The sequence below is a fragment of the Oenanthe melanoleuca genome, chromosome 2 (assembly GCF_029582105.1).
Source record: "Oenanthe melanoleuca isolate GR-GAL-2019-014 chromosome 2, OMel1.0, whole genome shotgun sequence".
In the NCBI taxonomy this organism is placed as follows: Eukaryota; Metazoa; Chordata; class Aves; order Passeriformes; family Muscicapidae; genus Oenanthe; species Oenanthe melanoleuca.
The window spans coordinates 94,879,927-94,898,522 of record NC_079335.1 but is presented as its reverse complement, the minus strand read 5'-3'; the positions used below and the strand labels follow the sequence as shown (position 1 = coordinate 94,898,522).

Here is an 18,596-nt window from a genome sequence, read left to right as displayed (position 1 = left end):
TGCCTGAGTTTTCGCACATTTTTTAAGTGTTATATTTCATTGCTGTATCTTTTGACATTTTTGTATAGATGTGAACAAGAAGACATTGAGTTAAAGCACAACTCCACTTTAAAGCAGTTAATGAGAGAGTTCAATACTCAGCTGGCTCAAAAAGAGAGAGAATTGGAAACAGCAGTAAAAGAGACAATCAGTAAGTGAAATATTAATATAGCCATAATCAATAAAATAGTCAGAGAACTGAATCTTCAGTTGTTGTTTTGGGGGAGGGATTTTACCTGTGACTGTGATAAATACAACATGTGTTTTATCAATGTCTAGAGAACTCGGGTAAAGAACTTCTCTTGCTCAGGAAATAACTTAAATATTAATTGTAGTACAGTTAGGAAAATGCACATGTAGCTGTTCTTCAGGATGGATCTTTGATCTAGCACTCTATATCTGCCATGGCAAGAGTTACCCATTATAGCCATAGATACCTATCTTTCTGTTATACATATAAAAGAAAAGAAAATGAGGGTAAAATTTTGAAGGTGAAACTACATTGGTAAGTTTCCATTGCAATGCTACTTTGTCTGATGGTGTGGAAAAATTAATCTTCTTGGCAAGTTTTCCTTATAGTTACTTGAAAGCATTTTTAAAATACTGTTATGACATAATTTAAAAAAAACAAAAAAAAAAAAACAACCAAAACCATGCTTTTTTAATACCACTTAATGTTTTTTTTTATAGGTAAAGCCCAGGAGGTAGAGAATGAATTGATAGAAAATCATCACATAGAGACAACACAGTTGCATAAAAAAATTGCTGAAAAAGATGATGATCTAAAAAGAACTGTGAAAAGATATGAAGAAATCCTTGAGGTACTTTTGTGGAAAGTAATATGACTACATAAATTTCAAAATAACTCTTTTTTGATTGCATAGCTAGACAGAAAAACTGGAGTTCATCTTAGTAAAGGTCTTACTACTTGAATTACACTTCATATGTCTGGTGACCCAGCTTGCAATTAAAAAATTTTTGTTCCTGTGGTGGGCATGAAAGAACATAGAAATTAAGCCCAAACTGATCATTCAATAAAAATTGGATGACTAAGTCCTTACATCCTTGAGCAGTTTGTGTGCCAGACTGGAATTTAAGTAACATTTAAGCTTTTACTAGAGTTGTGGTGGTGATGTATTTTTTTAAGTAAGAATTTAAATACAGTGTTTATGGGGCAGTCTCACTCTCAATCTCCTTCCTCTGATGCCCTGCTGAGATTGGTACCATAGCCCTTAAAGTAAGGTTCTGTTCCATGCAGGGTGCAGTATGTTTGCATAGTTTTTATACTAATAAAGATTTCATTTTTTTTGCTTGTAATGAATAGTCTTTCTGCATGATATTTGCAGATAGACATGATTTGTCTCTAGTAGCATTTCAACCAGAAGTTACCAGCCAATTTCAGTTTAAAGATACTTCACCAAGGATGCCTCCTGTTTTTATCTAAGTAGATTGTCCCAGACCTGCTTGTATGTGTTGAAAAGATTAAATGGTTTTCAGCGCTAGACTGATACATATACATATACATATACATATACAATACAGCATATTGGAATGCAGGCTTTAACTTTGTTCATCTTAGTCCTTTTTGCACAAATAGTGTAATAAAAAGGACTGTCCCATTAATAGAGTCAGCAGTAATAGACGTAAGTGGACTGTTTGTTTGTGATTAGTTACCAGTCCAAAGATCTATGTACTTAACATTACTGAGTGCTTCATACTAAAAATTTCAAACATGTAAGCAGGCTGATGTGTTTCAGTCTGATTCTTGAACTTCTAGCAGGATGAATAGCATTAGCAGGGTTTTAAATTTGGAGTTCTTTTATTTCCTAATTAGAAAAATTGATTGATGTTTTAAAAAAGGTTGTTTTTTTGGGGGGAGTTGTGGAGGGTTTTTGGTTTATTTTTGGTTTTGATCGGGTTTTTTGTTTTGGTTTTTGGGGTTTTTTGTGTGTGTGTGTTTTATTTCTTTGTTTATGAATTTTGTTTTGTTTGTAGGCGTTTTTAAAAATAATGTAGGTCTAAATTCTGCATTTCTGGAGGATTTAAATTTTTCTTACCTTAGTGTGCAGTGTGTTGCCATTCAGGTCCTTACTTTATAGATGCAGATAGATACGTGATTTCAAGTAATGCAGGTGCAAATCCTCTGTGTTTTCTGCTCCTTTCATCCTTAATGTCAGAAACAAGCATCATGTAGTCAGTCTTGTAGTATGATCTTGAGGGTTTAGGCTAATTTGACTTATATGCAACTGGAAGACATGAAAACTGTCATTTTTTGCATCTTATTGATGATGGCAATGACAGTTACCTGGAGCTGAAATAAATGGTAGTTTGATATTTTAAGTAACAGAATACATAGGTATTCTGTATATCTATCTTTCATAGGTATATTCCTGTTATTTTAGGGAATTAAAAAAAAAAAAATTAGAGGTTTTTTTTTTCCCTGAAAGAAGTATTGCAAGCATCTCAAAAGCTGAGAAATATTTAATTGAATGTGTATCATGTTCATTGACATCTCTGATAGAAGTAGGAACATCACCAGATTTAGCCTAAAGTTACCAGTTATTATTCCACTTATACTTGACTTGGCTTATGGTGCGTTTGAGAAATTTAAAACCTGCAGAGAAGTTTGTCTCTAATGGTAAGAAGATGAAGCAAAAATAAAGCCAATTGCAAGAATGAATCTTGCTCATATAACTTTGTTGGTCTCTGTTGCATTTTAAACATGGTTGAGGCTAAAAATTGAGTCTTTATCCTCTTAGACAAGCAAGAATCATTCCGTCTGTTAAATTTAATATGATTTACTGTGAGATGCTCCACTTCCGCTTCATGTGTTGTTTTCTTTCATGAAAACTTTGATCACATATGATTTCATGAAAGTCTCCCTGAATAAAGGATTTTTAGATCTGCATAGCCTCTAATTTGGGAGCAAAGTATTTTTTTTTCAGCTAAAGTATATCATTAGGCAAAAATTGCTTGCTGTTTTCCAGCTAGTTTATTTTAAGCCAAACTATGAGCTAAAATTAAAATACATAACTTCAGTTATGTATCCTTTCATTTGTTTTAATGCCTTCCATGAGAGTACAGGATAGGCTTTCTGATAAAGATTTGAGAAATTGTAACTTTTTTGAAGTCTTAATCTATAACTGTGACTAAATGCTATTGGGATAGCATGTAGTTTATTTTCAGAGTATGCCAGGTACTATATAGAACAATAAGTTCTTATTGTAAATACAGATCAGTAGCATGTTGGAACCCTACATTGCTAATAATTTCAAATTTAAAATAATAATCTCTCTTCAGGGGTTTATCCAAATAATTGCTCACAGGTATGGCCCTTTTACAAAAGTGTCATTCATCATTTTGAGTTTAATTTCTTTTCAGCCTTTAAACTACCTTTTATAACTAAGAATAAAGTCCATTCAATTGTGATTTATTTAATTGAACAGTTGTGTACAAATTGTAAAATTTTAGATTCTTGATGGATAAAAAAAATTTAAAAATCTGCGAAAGCCAGAACAAGAACTATCGCTATCCCTGAATATGCCGGGTATTGAGAATTTGTAACCAGGGTAGTATAGCCATCTATAAAAAACAAACAAAAAATTCTTAGAAATGAATGATTGTTGGTGCAGTCTGAGGGCATAGGAAAATAATGGGAATTAATAGAAGCTGACATTGTTTGGAGGTCATGATGTTTGAGCAAGGTTACCCTTGAGCATGAGGTTTTTTTAAACGTTGAGGGTGTAAAAATTGCTCAGATACTGCATCTTCTCATTTTTTTGTGGGTAGATTTGCTTAGTTTCTTTTTGGTGATGCATTTTGGACTGAGGAGCTGAATGGGGAACGTGTTTTATTCTTAAGTCATGTGCAAGGAGCACCTTAAAAATTGGTCTTAGAGGGAACTAATTCTTTTATTAGAAATGGCATACTCTAAGTCTGTTAAGTCTATTAAGATAATTGCAATTTTTACTTCTGGGATTTTTTTGAATAGAATAAAATTTCCATCAGCAGTTCTGGACTTGTTATCAGTCTAATTAATTCTTCTAATTTGACTTGAAGTACTTGGCTCTTCTGTGTTAGTAGAGCCATCAGCTGACTGACTGCCCTGTATGGTTAGCATGAGTAAAACTAGAGTTTTCGTTTTGCTCAGCAATGGAGACATGCACTAGGAATTGGAGCGCTGTTTTATAAGGTCCCTTCTCTCACAAAAAGGCCAGAGGGGACACAATTTTTAAAAATACTTGTTTTTCCAAAATGCCATATAGATGGATTAACTTCCTAGGATTTAGGTCATTGTATTTTTTTCCTATACAGGAAAAGTTAATTTCCTCCCTGCCATTCTTGTTATTGCTTCTTTCCTCCACATTGAATACTGCCTTCCAAACCCTTAAGAATGGGAAATTGTTGGTCATTGTTTTGGAAAATGTCCTTAAAGCTGCTTTAGTAACATCTTTGTGAGAGTGGCTGAGAAAAGGATTTAGGTCCTTGTCACTTCCATAATATAGGAATTAATTCTGTGTCGTCATCTACCCCTTCCATGAAGGTTATGACCTTCATGCACTTACTGGATTATACTCAAATGCTATTTTAGTGCCCAAGAGAAATAGATCTTCTTTCGAATTTAAAAAAATGTAATTGTAATTCTAGCTATGTAATCTTTGTTGTTGGAGACCTACAAAGTCTTGTTAAGCACGAATTCTTTTTCTTGATCTGTTCTTTAGGAGTTTGGTGTAAGTAGCTTTTACACAAATATCAAGCATATCCTTTCTGTGTATAGTATAACATTTGTTGATTGCTTTATGTCCACCATAGTTACAATTTTGTGTAGTTAGATGATTAATTTTTAAAGTAATTTTTTGCCTTTATTTTGAAGTCTCGTGAAGAAGAGATGACAGCAAAAGTTCAGGAGTTGCAGGTACAGCTGGAAGACTTGCAGAAGGAATACAAACAAAGGATTGCAGAAGAGGAGCATTGCAACAGTGAAAAAGTGAGCTGACACTGACATTTGTTTTTATATCTCTAAGTGTGAAATTCTTGGTCCACATGAAATTCTGTAGTTTATTTCTAATTGGACTTTATTTATGTATCTGGCCTTTCAAAAACAAAATTAATCTCTTTAGAATCTGCAATATTTGATACTAACTTTTAATTGCTATGTTGAAAAGTCCATTTCTGTTATTATTAGGGTGGGGCGTTTTTGTCCTCTACATGTGTTTATGCTGATTTTATTCCCTTTAGAAGGAAAGAAAATCCCATTAAGTCATTTTTAGAGTGATTTTTCAAAAATTCTCATTTCAGAGGTGTCTGAAGTAGTACATTTAATATATCAATTATGGACAGAGAGGCCTTCATTGAAAGAAAACTGCCTTCATTCTTTTGTCTTTCTGAGATTGCATTTTAATTTGAGGAATTCTTTGGTGAACATACTACTTGCCATTATTATACTGAGGAGACAAAAAGTGTACGAGTTGTTGAGTCATTGATGAGAATTCATATTGACCTTACTTTTAAATTTTTCATTTTTACAACAGGTAGACCTGAGGAGAGTAAATTTATGTATTTGGCATTAGAAACCTAGTGTACAGATTAACTCACTGTCCTAGTATTTTTTACTTCTGCCTTGCACTTGTGTACAAAACCCTTTTTATTACTTTTCATAACTATTCCATGATATGTGTTTTCATAACAGAAAGCACAGAAATATTTGTCTAAGACTTCCTTGTATTCTTAATTAACCCTTGTTCACTTACGATAGTCTTATATAATCTTATTATCTAGAGGAAGATTCTTAAAGAGACTCTTAACTTCTAAAACATGATTATTAAAAGTTTGAAGGGTACTGTTTCTCAGGACTTCTTTTTTAACTGTTCCACTCCTGGTTTGTTATAGCAGTCTGCTATAAATAGAGGCAGTAATTTAGTTTTGTATTATACATGAATTGTCCAGCTTACTGATATGACATGAAAGTTATATCAAATTTATATACTGGCAATGGTGTTTCATGTATTCAGCTCAGAAGCAGTGCATCCCAACAAGGAGTAAATCAAGCAAAAATTCCAGGAGGTCTCCATCATGGATGAATAAGGACCTGCTGGGCAAACTCAGAGCTGAAAAAAAAAAAAAGTAAAAAACAAAGTAGCTCTTAAGAAGTGTAAACAAGGACAAGGACAGGTGGCCTGAGAGTAGTAGAGGGAAATTGTACGGGAAGCTAGGGACAAAGTTAGGGAAGCCAAAGCTCAGTTAGAATTGTTCTAGTAGGGAAATTAAGGCAAACAGGAAGCGCTTCTATACATATGTTGCAAACTAAAGAAAGGCTAGGGCTAATGGGGGCCCTCTCTGGAAGGAAATGGGAAACCTGGCTGCCCTGGACAAAGAGGAGGCTGGGGTTCTCAACGATTGCTGTGCCTCTGTCTTTAATGGCAAGTGCTCTAGCCATGCCACCCAAGTCAAGAAAGGCAGATGCAGGGACTGCGAGGGTGAAGACCCTGAGGCCACTTGTCATGGTTTGACCCTGGCCAAAGGCACGGCAGCCATTAAAGCTGCTCTCTCACCCTCCCCTGTCACAGCTGGGCAGAGGAGAGAAAAATTTAATGAAGGCTTCATGAGTTATGGACCAGGAGAAAACACTCCAAGGGTAAAACAGGCTCAACTTAGAGTTACCAAGTGAACTTACTACTAACAAAATCAGATGAGAATAATGAGAAGTAAAATAAGCCCTTAAAAACACCTTTTTTTTTCCCCCAGCCTCTCCCTCCTTCCCAGTGACAGTGCAGGGAGACAGGGGGTGTGAGAGTTTTGGTCAGTTCATCAGCTGGGGTTTTCTTCCAATGCCCAGGGAGAGGGGTCCTTCCCCTGTTATGCCGTAGGATCTCTTCCCATGGGAGACAGTTCTCCGTGAACTTCTCCAGCATGGCTCCAATCTCATGAGCAGCAGTCCTGCCAAAACCACTGCAATGTGAGTCCCTTCCCCAGGCACACAGTCCTCCCCAGACTGCTGTGGTGTGGATTACTTTTCCATGAGGTGCAGGACAGGCTGCTCCAGCCTGGCAGCAGGGGCCACCTCTCTCCACTGGATCTCCCACTGGATCACAGCCTCCTCCAGGCATCCATCCATACAGTGTGGGCACCTCCCCATGGACTGTGGGTGGATCTCTGCATCCCCCCATGGATCCCATGGGCTGTGGGTGGATCTCTGCATCCCCCATGGATCCCATGGGCTGTGGGTGGATCTCTGCATCCCCCATGGATCCCATGGGCTGTGGGTGGATCTCTGCATCCCCCATGGATCCCCATGGGCTGTGGGTGGATCTCTGCATCCCCCGTGGATCCCCATGGGCTGTGGATGGATCTCTGCATCCCCCATGGATCCCCATGGGCTGTGGATGGATCTCTGCATCCCCCATGGATCCCCATGGGCTGTGGATGGATCTCTGCATCCCCTTGAAATACTTATGCAATCTTGAGTTATACCCATCTCTACTGAAGCATTATTTTCCTTAGAGTTGAAACACTGAAAGATAGAAATTTCAGCTTAGACTTTTTTTCTGTACTTCATAAAGATCTTTGCAAGATGTAGAGCTCATGAAGCTCTTAACTGAAGCTATTTCCAGGTAAATGTTCACATTTCCAAATGTTACTTGAACGATTAAGGGAAAGCATAAAATATTCTGAATAGTATTAATTGTAGTTAGGGTATCCTGTGATGTATTTCGTACTCATTCAGTTATTATTCATCTCCAACATGCATTTCATAAAGATTTGGAAACATTGGGTTCTTGAAATTATATTTATGAGGATTGTCTTACAGGATCAAATGAGATAGTTTAAATATCAGCTTTACATACTGTCAATACAAATAACATTAACTATTTATGAGACTTGTTGTTACTGTTCAATAATTTCAATTTTTGTCATCCTCAATTAACACATTGTATCAGAAGTAGATGATTGATATTTCTTTCTCCAGTGCTTGATATAATCAGTATTTTTCATACATTTTAATCTAAATTTTTATTGTTGTTATAGGTCACAATAACAGAACTAAAGGTAAGTCTTACATGTTACTGATTTTCCTCTCTAATACTTTTGTTGTGGAGCAGTTTTAAATACTGAAATACTGCTTATAAAAAGAATAAATAGGTTGATTGCAAAGGTACCTATGATGTATTTTCAGCAATTTCCATATGTGACTGTCTTTTCAGGCACAACTTGCACAGAAGACAACACTAGTCAATGATTCAAAACTGAAGGAGCAGGAATTGAAAGAGCAGGTAAGGGTGACGTTGAATGAGTAAGAAGTATTCTTTTTTTATACTCTGTGTTTGCAGTATTAAAAGGTTTATTCTTTTCAAGTGATGAAGTGGTACATCTCCATATAAGGTGCTATGAATATAATAGACAAAAAATAGTTTTCACTCATACTTGCTCTCAGAAGAGCTGTGTACTTTTCAAAGTATTCCTCTATCCCCTGAGAATAAAAATACCACATGCTTGTGATACTGGTTAGCAAACCAATTGCACAGAGAAAAAGGGAACAGTGCACTTTACGAAATTCTGGAATTTTTTTTCAAAACTAAAACTTTTTTGGTGTTTAAGTAGAATTTTGTTGTATGCTTTTTTATCGGTGCTTATATATAAAATAGAAACATGAATATCTTATATATGCATAACATCTGCTATAGATATTTTTATGTGTATATGCACATGTACAACATTGTGTTGTTTTAATGACACAGTTTTTAATGTTTTCCTTCCTTAAAAAGCAAATGTATTTTGCTTTTATAAGAGATGATACGTAGCTGGAAACTGTTTCAGTTATGCTTATTTTAGCTGCTAGTTAACACTGTTTATCATATCAACTGTTCTCTATTTAGATTCACGTCCTGGAAGACCAGCTGAAACATTATGAGAAAAATATGTATGTCACATCAGTTGGAACACCATATAGAGGTAAGTATACAGTTTTCATCACAAATAAGTTTTTCATTTGTTAAAAAGATACAGTTTGGTGTAGAAAATAAAATGTTAGTCTTTTTAAAACACTTGTGTAATACACTTATGACATCCTTGTTTTCTCTTGTCTATTATAATAGAATTGATGTGTAATTTCAGATGACCATATCACACAGCATTTTGTTTGATGTTTTCTTTTTTTATGTCATCCAGTTAAAAGAGCTCTGTATCAGGGTTCTCAGGCTCTCTGCAGTGCAGGAGCCAAGAGCATCCAGTAGGCAGGGGCAGAGATGGGCACAGGCGAGGACAGGAGGTCGCAGGCTGAGCTGGGACACGTCCCTTGGGCCCTTGGCAGGAGATGGTGGGGTCCCAGGGAAGGCTGGTCCCAGCCACCCAAGGCCTGTGAGCAGCCCCAGGACCCAGACTGTAGTAGACTTGCACTGCTCATGTGCTGTCCTTTGAGACACTGGGGGTTGGAGATAGAGTATTGGGCCAGATAGACCTTCTCTCTGGTGGTATACTGCTCCGCTCAGACTCTTTTACCATAAGATAGAAAAATGCACAGGGAAATGAACAGGTATTGCTCACCTCCAAAAGATTTGAGCTGTTTAGCTGAGGAGACTGCATGAGACTGAGGGTTCAAGCACTGAGCCTTGCTAATGTTAGAGATATGGGGTTTTGCCGTCCTGTGTAGGCCCATTCTTAACTGGATGAACTCAGAAGACTTTCAAAAACCATGTCACACTGGCTTTTTGCAAATTTGTGCAAATGCTCAAATTATCTCGGGATGATCTATATCTCTCATCCCCTCAGGAGGTCCATGTCTCCTTCCCTCAAGGTGACTGAGCCAAGGATGAGAGATGGTTGTGGGTATTCAGTGCCTTATGCTAGTGCAGGGCTGCGAAGAAATGTAATCAAGGATTTCCTCAGCATAGGTAGGTAGGTAGGGAGAGAAGCAGGAAGCATAGCATAGCATACTTCAGCTGGAAGGGACCAGCATCAGTTTTGTGTGACCACACAGCTGTGTGACCACTTCAGGGCTGATGAAAAGGTAAAGTATGTCTATAAGGGCACTCTCCAAATGCCTGTTTAACAGTGACAAACATGAGGCATCACCTGCCTCTCCAAGAGGTCTGTTCCAGAGTTTTACACCTTCTTGGTAAAGAAATGTTTCCTCATGTTGAGTCTGAACTCCTCATGATAGATAAAGGTTTCAGCCATTTTCCATGTGTCCTGGCACTGGGTACCAGGGAGAAGAGAGGAGCACCTGCCTATCAATATCTCCTCAGGAAGCCATAGAAGCACTGTGGTCACCCCTTAGCCTCCATCTCTCCAAATTAGACAAACCCAGACTCCCCAGCTGCTTCTCAGAGGACATGCCTGCCAGCACCTTATCGAGTAGCAGAGGTACCCTCTGCATGTGTCCAAGTATCTTCACATCCTTTTTAAGTGGTGGAGCCCTGAACCACACACAGTACTCAAGGTGAGGGTGCACCACTGCTGAATAGGGTGGGATAATCATCTCTTTTGACCGACTGATGATGCTGTGTTTGATGCACTCCAGGATGAGGTTTGCCCTCGTGGCTGCCAAGGGCACATACACTGATGACTCCTGTTGCACCTCCTGCCAACCAGCACCCCCAAATGCCTTTCTGAAGGGCTGCAGTTACTCCATCCCAGGTGCAGAATACAGCATTTGTTCTTCTTTGGTTTTGTGCCATTAGTGAAACTTGGATTCGGATGAGTGACTCTCAGTATAAATATTCTCTTCTTTTTGTTTACACAGATGGAAGCCTTCACCATACTGACGTTTCACTGTTTGAGGAACCCACTGAGTTTGAATACTTGAGGAAAGTGCTCTTTGAATATATGATGGGTCGTGAGACAAAGGTATGGAAATTTGTATATGCTTACAGGTGATTCAGGTTAGAGTAAAGTTTAACACCCTTGCTCTATAGATGTGAAGTACATTGTGTTTGTGATTTTTTATATGCTGTTTATTTCTGACATAGGATTCAGTAGGCTTTTGCATTATTTTCCAAAGAGACATGATCCATAACTTCAAAACTTTTTCAGTCTGCCAAGATGAGTGGTAGGTGGAGGGGATTTTCACCATCAAGACAAAAACCTTTATAGGTAGATACGATTTTATCAGAAGAAGTCCTGTTGTCAGTCAAACTTAATGTAAAATGAAAACTCTTATGCACAATATTAGCAAAAGCACTTTAAAAAAGATTACTTTTAAAGTAATCTTGGCAAAACATGGTAAGTAACAGTTGGATTAAATAAGAGTTTGCTAGTAGCTATGTTACCAGCTGAAGGTGGTGAAATGCCTCTTCAATAGTTGCTTAAAGTTGTTTCATATTATTACCAAGTCTGTATACCTTAGATGTTATTAATTCACTCTCCAAAGTAGTGAAAAGCTGAACAGTAGCTTCTTGATTTCATCTGCTGGTTTTCTTTCAGTCATTAGATGTGTTGCTGGAGGACACTGAGCTTAGTGTCTGCTCTCATCAGGATTATATCATATAACCATATATTTATGGATTTCATCTTGCTACATGGACAGGAAAACCATGAGCAGTGACGATGCAAATGATAAAACTTTCTAAAACAGTTTTATGTATGCTTGTAAAGTATTACTGTGCTTTCCACCAGCATCCCCAACACTTCTTGAGTTAAAAGACCTACATTGTAATTTATCTTCTCAGTACAGATATTCCTTTCTCTCAACTTTTATATTCCTGGACAAGAAGTGGCATTTTTAAAAATGTAATTTTTAAAAAATGTAATTGTCTTGTGTCATTCTTTTGTTTTGTGTCATTCTGGTGGCCCTTCCCTGTGCATGATGCCCCTTTGTAGTGCAAATATGTATGCCTTGTCTCAAAGGTGATTCAGCAGTGGAATTGTTGATATCTCTCCACATGCTTCCTTTTTTTTTTGAACAGAGTTCAAAAGATTCTGTGCAAATTATCTTGGATGTATTGCCAATTATGCATCCTAGTAAATGATACTGGAATGCAGTCAAGGCATTAATGAATGCACCAGTTGTTCTACGGTATTGGAGACATAAGAGAAATGTGGAGGTTGATATGGATCTAAGAGTCAGGAGTTAGTGTAATGACTTGTAATGTGTAACTTAGCACATTCTTTGCAAACTGCTTGACTAAGGTGTGTATGTGTCTTTACCATCTTGCCCTCCAGTCCAACTTTATTATTTGCCTCTTGCTTGGCAGGATATCTGCAACAAGATTGACAGATTGCTTTTTCTAGGCATGTACTTAATTTAGTATTCTGTCTTATTAATGGACTCTATCATTTGAGCGTAGGTACCAGAAAACTTATGTGCAAACATGGTTTTCACATAATTCATATCATTCATATATACAATGGGAAACAAATAATTACGTCTTACTGATTTCGCTGTTTTCCATTGACATTAATAAAATAGTATCTAGTATTATTAAATTAATTTTAAAATATTATAAAGCATTTTTGTGGATGTATGGATAACATATGTTTCTTTAGACAATGGCCAAGGTTATAACAACAGTGCTGAAGTTCCCGGCAGATCAGACTCAGAAGATACTAGAACGAGAAGATGCTCGACCAATGGTAAGTTATGTAAGTAAATCAAGTTTATGCAAGAGGATTAGCTTTCAAGAATAAGGAAATAGAAACATTTTTAATGTCTTCTTTTCCCTGTGTCCATATTCAAGTGGACTTCTTTTCTCCCTTCTTCCCTTTTCTTCAGTGGAATATCAAATTCCAGCTCTAGGTTTGAGTTTATAGCAAGAGTGAGGAAAAAAGCAAGCATGTTTTCTTTACTAGTGTTTTTCTTCAGTTAAGACATATTTCTGATCGCATATTTCTGGGTATAATAGAACCAAAGCAAGTTCAAGCATCACTACTATTCTGTGGATGAATTTTCTAAATTAAAAAAGTAATCTGACATATTAAATATATATAAAAATACAAATAATATATAAAATTCATGCTTCTTAAATTCAGAAGTTTTTTTGGAGTCATATGAGTTTTACGAAAAATATATTAAAAAACATTTTTTCAGCCCTGGGATAAAATTTCTGGCAAAAACAACAGGCATTTTGCTTATAGAATGGGAAGTTAATCATCTGAATCACCTGAGATAAGTGTTTTTGAAGTGAGATATGTATGGTTTTATCTTCAGTGGGTATCCTGACAAGTTTGGGGTTTTGATTAGGTTTTGGGGTTTTTTGTGTGAGCCTGCTTTATTTTTTACTGAAAAAACACGAAAATATGTTAGTTCACTTTGGGTCAGGACAGGTCAAATATAAGAGTCATCAATACTTTGAAAGTGTTTTCTTTTTTCCCAGTTTTTTTTGACATTTGCTTAGTATTTACCAGTTGACCTATTTACTAGAAAGGTGAAATTGGTTTTGAGAAGCAGATGCAAAAGGAGAAAACATTATTTAAGCATAAGCATTTCTTTGGTATTACTGTTACTGTTTTATGTATTTGAGCTACTTTTAATTAAAGTAAAAACTGCAGTAATTGTCTCCTCTATATTGTATCTGGAATCAACACTGTGATCACACTCTTTGTGGGTCACCGTAGTGAAATATTTAGGAATTAAAGTGAGAGGAAGTATTGCATTCTGTTTCTCTCACTGACCTTGCATATATTCTTATTTAGTACTTGCAAATACAGAATAGAATTAAAATATGAATGATTTTACATTTCACTTGAAGTAGATACATCAAAGTCTGTTGATTCTCTGAACAAAAATTTAAAAAGGCTGTACTTTCATCTTGCAGTATCACATCTGAGGAAAGTGTAAAATACGTCAACATTTTCCTGTATACTTAGCATGTTTGAGAGTCTTGAAATCTTAAATATTTTGAATACTTTTAGACAATAAAAATATTGATTATACTGCACCTCCAGTATCATGTATCCCAAGCATGATTTTTTCTCTCTCTGACGTTAAAATAGAAAGCTGAGACTGTTTTGTTTTGTTTTGTTTTGTTTTGTTTTGTTTTGTTTTGTTTTGTTTTGTTTTGTTCTGGTAAGCCAGATTAATATTTAGGAAAGATTTTGAGAACAGAGAGATGGGCCTTGTCTTCAGCTTTTTGATACTTAAACCTGTTCTTCCTACAACAGATATTCACAACTTCTGATACAAAATAAAAATTTAACTTGAATTCATCCAACAAATTTTTATCCTTGGTATTAAATTTTGGCTAAAACACACAGTGGGGTTTTTTTTGCAGGCTTTGATTTGTTAAGGATATTGTTCAAAGAGCTCTTGGGTTTCACATAGCAGTCCCTTCTTGGCTAATATCTAGCCTATGAATTTTCTCCTTTCCAAATCCACAAAGAGATTGAGTTATACATCTAATGGAAACTCAAATATTAGAGCAAATTATGAAGGAAGAAGTATTTTTTCTTTCACTTTCAATGTTAATATGTTTGTTTGCTGAAGCACAAATTATTCAGGGGATGAGTCTTCCATAATTATGTTTAGAACTAAAAAGCTAGACATGCCTTTATAAATTATTCTGTCAAGAAATGTGCTTGGGGTTTTTTTGTTTTTATTTATTGGCTGACATGGCACTAGTGTTTCTCCATGCTTAATATTGGACTGATGCTGGTATATGAAAATATCCAATATTTAGCTCTCAGGAGCAATAAAGTTCTGAATTACAACATAGATGTGCATTTTAAAATAAAGCTTTTACTTTAGTGCTAAAACATATCTAAATAATTTTAATGTGTAAATTATTAACTTACTGTTCTACTAGAGTAAGTGTGTGGTACTGTCTGTGAGTAATTTTATACCCTCTTAGTGGGCATATATTTAAGAAGTTTCTAAAAACTTGTAGCAGTTCCTGGTCAATAAACATATGCTAGATCAATGTAATATTCAGTAATCTGTCTTTTACTATGTAGTTGTTGTGATCTAACTGCAGCAATCTCATCCATAGGTGTCCACAGAGTTCTTATTTGTTAACACTACATAACGCTATTAACAAAATAGTCCAATAAGCTCTTTTCTTCCTGGCTTTGTAGTTTGCCTCACCTCGCAGTGGTATCTTTTGAATATGCCACCAGTCTGTGCTTAGCTAGCATGTGGGTGAGTGAAGTCTAATACATTCTTGTTTTATGTAAAATGAAATATGTATTATGCTATTGATGATTCTTCTACTGTTTTTTCCTGCCTGCTTTCCTTTGTTAAAAAACAGATTTTAGTTGTATATGTGTATAATAATTTTTATTCTTGTCTTAATCATGTTTTGCTTTACAAAGCTGAGTTTGAAAATGGTAACTATTGATTCAAAACCAATCTTTTTGATTGACCCTAATCCTAAGTATAACTTCAAATGTTGATTGAGCCACAAAAATCTCAGCTGTAGAAATAAAATCAGATTTAAAATCAATTAATATGTCATATTGATTTTTATTGTACTTGGCTTTGTTTTGCATTTATTCATTTTCTGAGTTCCTTTTTTGAACAGGCAAATAAATCAGATTTGTGAGAGACATACTGTACTGTTTGAAATGAAGTATTGCATACTGTAAAAATGAAAATGTACCAGTCTTTTTTAAGATAACTCATTCTCTGCAGAAGGATTAGGATATGATTGTGTTTAAAAGTCAGTACCTTTCTGAATCAGTTTTGGTTTGATATAAGAGAAGCTAAAGCAGAGAGATGACAGAGAACAATTAGGGGAGCTTTATGCTCTCAGTTTGTGTCTTTCTTCAAGTTTTATTAAACTACTTTAATACGAATCTGCAGTGCTAGTTGTACCATTACAAGAACAGAACAGCTGACTTAGGGCTAAAGATGCAGGTTAAATCAGACTAGCCTAGCTAAACAAGCAACACACAATAACTGCTTGAGAGAGGACTGGGATATGGAAGTACAAAAGAAAAAACTTTCTGCACTGGCTGATAAAGATTATAATTTGAGTCACTAGTGGTGCATGATATTTAATAAACTCTGCAGATGAATTCTATAGGATATGGTCGGTTCAAATTTCAAATTTTTTTCCTCTTTTGCAACTGGAAAGCATTGCACGGTTGCCAGGAGTTGATTCAATGCATATGAAGCAGTTGCTATCTCTTGGCTAAAATGCAGTTGTTGGCCTGCATCACTGCCAGAGCAAAATTAATTAACTTAGGCTATTGCTATTGCCAGTTACCACAGTGCAGTTGACAGGTTATCTTCCTCTCCTGTTTGCAGTCATGCAAACTCAGCCTTCAACACAAAATAATACTTCTTTCAAAGAAAAAATTAGTTCCTCTAACTACTTTGTGTTCTTTTCCATCTTTGAATACTCTAGTGAATGCACTTTATTGCACTTAAAACGCAGTAGAGTTTGGACTGCTTGCCAACAGCCTTCATCAGTTCTGACAAAATCAGCAACTGTTTCCTCTAGCCCTTTGTTGAAAAAAAAAATTAATTGTTGATACTGATGTAACAAAGCTATTTACAATTCTTGTCATGCTGTCTGTAATGCTGGTGTAAAAAAATTCAGGTGTTCTGAGCTGCCTTTGAAGCATGCCACAGAAAGGCTTGTTGATACTGACCTTAATGTTGGTTACACTTCCGTAACATGAGCTAATGTATATGTCAACCGTTCAGACTTCGTTATTTGATTGTAGTTGCCTACTTCATCCCAAGTATTTTTGTCACGTATTCTTGCATGTATATAACTGAGAAATTAAGAGGATGTCGACTTTATTGTGAAGGCAGTTGATATTTTCCTCTAGAGGAAGCGATTTGCTAGGTCCAAAATTTTGCACCATCATTTCAATTTTGATGATAAGTCTTATGCAAGAGAGTCCAACTTAATTTTTCTTTGGATTAATATGCAGTGATGTGGTAGACCATTTCCAGTGAGATTGCTGACTGTTTTGCTACACCTTATTTTGTTTTCATCAGTTTCTCAACTGTTTTGCAGGTACCGGAATGGAATTGCTTGCTCAAATAATTTGGCAGTTTGACTTATTTGAAATTCCTCTGTCTCCTAATTGTATTAATAAACAATGCAATTATTTTAATATTAAGAGATTCTCAATATGTAACATTTGATAATTTCTTTTAACTTTCCATTCTTCTAGTTGTGGCTACGACCATCTTGAAGATTTTGTGATGAGAATGTCTCATGACAATGCTGCTTAGAAGTATGCTTATATCTCTGGTCCCCCTTGAGAAGGGACAAGAAGAAAAGCTATTATTCAAGGTCACAAACAGAACAGCAAGAACCAAAACTCAGCACCACTTTTGGACTGTGAATATAATCAAAACTGCCTTGGCAGAAATGCTAATCAGGGGTTATTTGGTTATTTCTCTTCTACTGAATACTGTCTTCTATTTTGTGTTAAAGGTTATTTTTTTAAAGGAGAGAAAAGACTTTATCCTAGGAAAGAATTGTCTGCTACTGTATCTCTATACAGGTTTTACTGGGTGTTTTTTAAAAGTTGAAATAAATGATTTGTTTCTTCTATTTATTATTTTTATTTTTATTTTTGATTGAATTGTGCAATACATTTTCGATGGATAGCGATTGAGGTGATTTTTCTGATGAACTAGACACTCTTGTTGACTATTCTCTCCTGATTTGATCTTGATTGTTTGCTAGAAGGTCACTTATATGCTTTTGCCTACAATAAATCCAAATTGCAGTACCTCGTTTGTTTACTCCTAGCTTTTGTACTTACATTTTCTGGAGAAAAGGTGTGTTCCTGTAAATTGTAAATAATTACTACATACCTGTATCATAAGCTGATCTGTGACTGTTGACAGCACTAATATGAATAGAGCAGAGATGAAATAAAGTTTATTTACTGTATAATTTTAGAACATCTTTGTATTATTTTTCTTTTAAAGGACACACCAGTTTTGTTCTTACTCCTTCTGGGCTGTGAGTGCACATGGCCAGGTCATGACCAGCTTTTCATTCACCAGCACCCCCAAGCTGTTCTCCAGAGGACTGTTCTCAATGAGTTGTTCTCCGATGTTCTCCCAGTCTGGATTCACTGAGGCTGCTCCCCACCAAGGTTGTAGGACTTTGCACTTGGACTTGTTAAATCTCATGAGGTTCTTACGGGCCCACTTCCCAAGTTTGTCCAGGTGCCCCTGCATGGCATCCCTTCCTTTTGCAAAACTTCACCACTCAGTTTTGTCACTCACTTTGTTTTTCAAACTTGCTGAGGGTGCACTCAATCCCATTGTCTGTGTCACTATGATAAAGATGTTAAAGGGCACCAGTCCCAAGACAAAGGCCCTAATGGACAACTGTCATCACTGACCTTGGTCTGGACTGAGCCATTGACCACAACTTTTGAGCTGTGTCCATCCAGCCATTTCCTTATCCATTGAATAGTCCACCCTTCAAACCCATATCTTTCCAATTTGGAGATAAGGATGTCACATGAGACCATGTCAAAGGCTTTATGGATGTCTAGATAGATGACATTGGTTGGTCTTTGCAGTCATTCCATCATAGAAGTCCACCATGATGGAAAATTATGTAGTTTTGTTCTTTTAAATAATCCTTGTGTGGTCATTTTGGCATGTAAGTTGTGGTCCTCTGAAGTGATAGACAAGTATGCATAAA

General features: G+C 36.1%; 1 protein-coding gene across 8 annotated transcripts in view; it reads left to right on the top strand.

Annotated features, from left to right (window-relative positions):
* GOLGA4 (golgin A4) overlaps positions 1 to 17,831 on the top strand; it is a 67,652-nt gene extending 49,821 nt beyond the window's left edge. For 4 of the 8 annotated variants that reach the window (XM_056485706.1, XM_056485703.1, XM_056485704.1 and 1 more), the window contains 10 exons: positions 69 to 190; positions 730 to 860; positions 4,913 to 5,026; positions 8,065 to 8,085; positions 8,241 to 8,309; positions 8,913 to 8,988; positions 10,778 to 10,881; positions 12,520 to 12,606; positions 15,043 to 15,106; positions 17,098 to 17,132. In XM_056485706.1, coding sequence (XP_056341681.1) covers positions 69 to 190; positions 730 to 860; positions 4,913 to 5,026; positions 8,065 to 8,085; positions 8,241 to 8,309; positions 8,913 to 8,988; positions 10,778 to 10,881; positions 12,520 to 12,606; positions 15,043 to 15,072 — 754 coding nt within the window. In that variant the 3' untranslated portion in view covers positions 15,073 to 15,106; positions 17,098 to 17,132. Of the gene's footprint in view, positions 1 to 68; positions 191 to 729; positions 861 to 4,912; positions 5,027 to 8,064; positions 8,086 to 8,240; positions 8,310 to 8,912; positions 8,989 to 10,777; positions 10,882 to 12,519; positions 12,616 to 15,042; positions 15,107 to 17,097 lie in introns of all 8 variants that reach the window. The other 4 variants (XM_056485700.1, XM_056485699.1, XM_056485701.1 and 1 more) reach the window with 4 other exon arrangements.
* Positions 17,832 to 18,596: the final 765 nt, after the last annotated feature.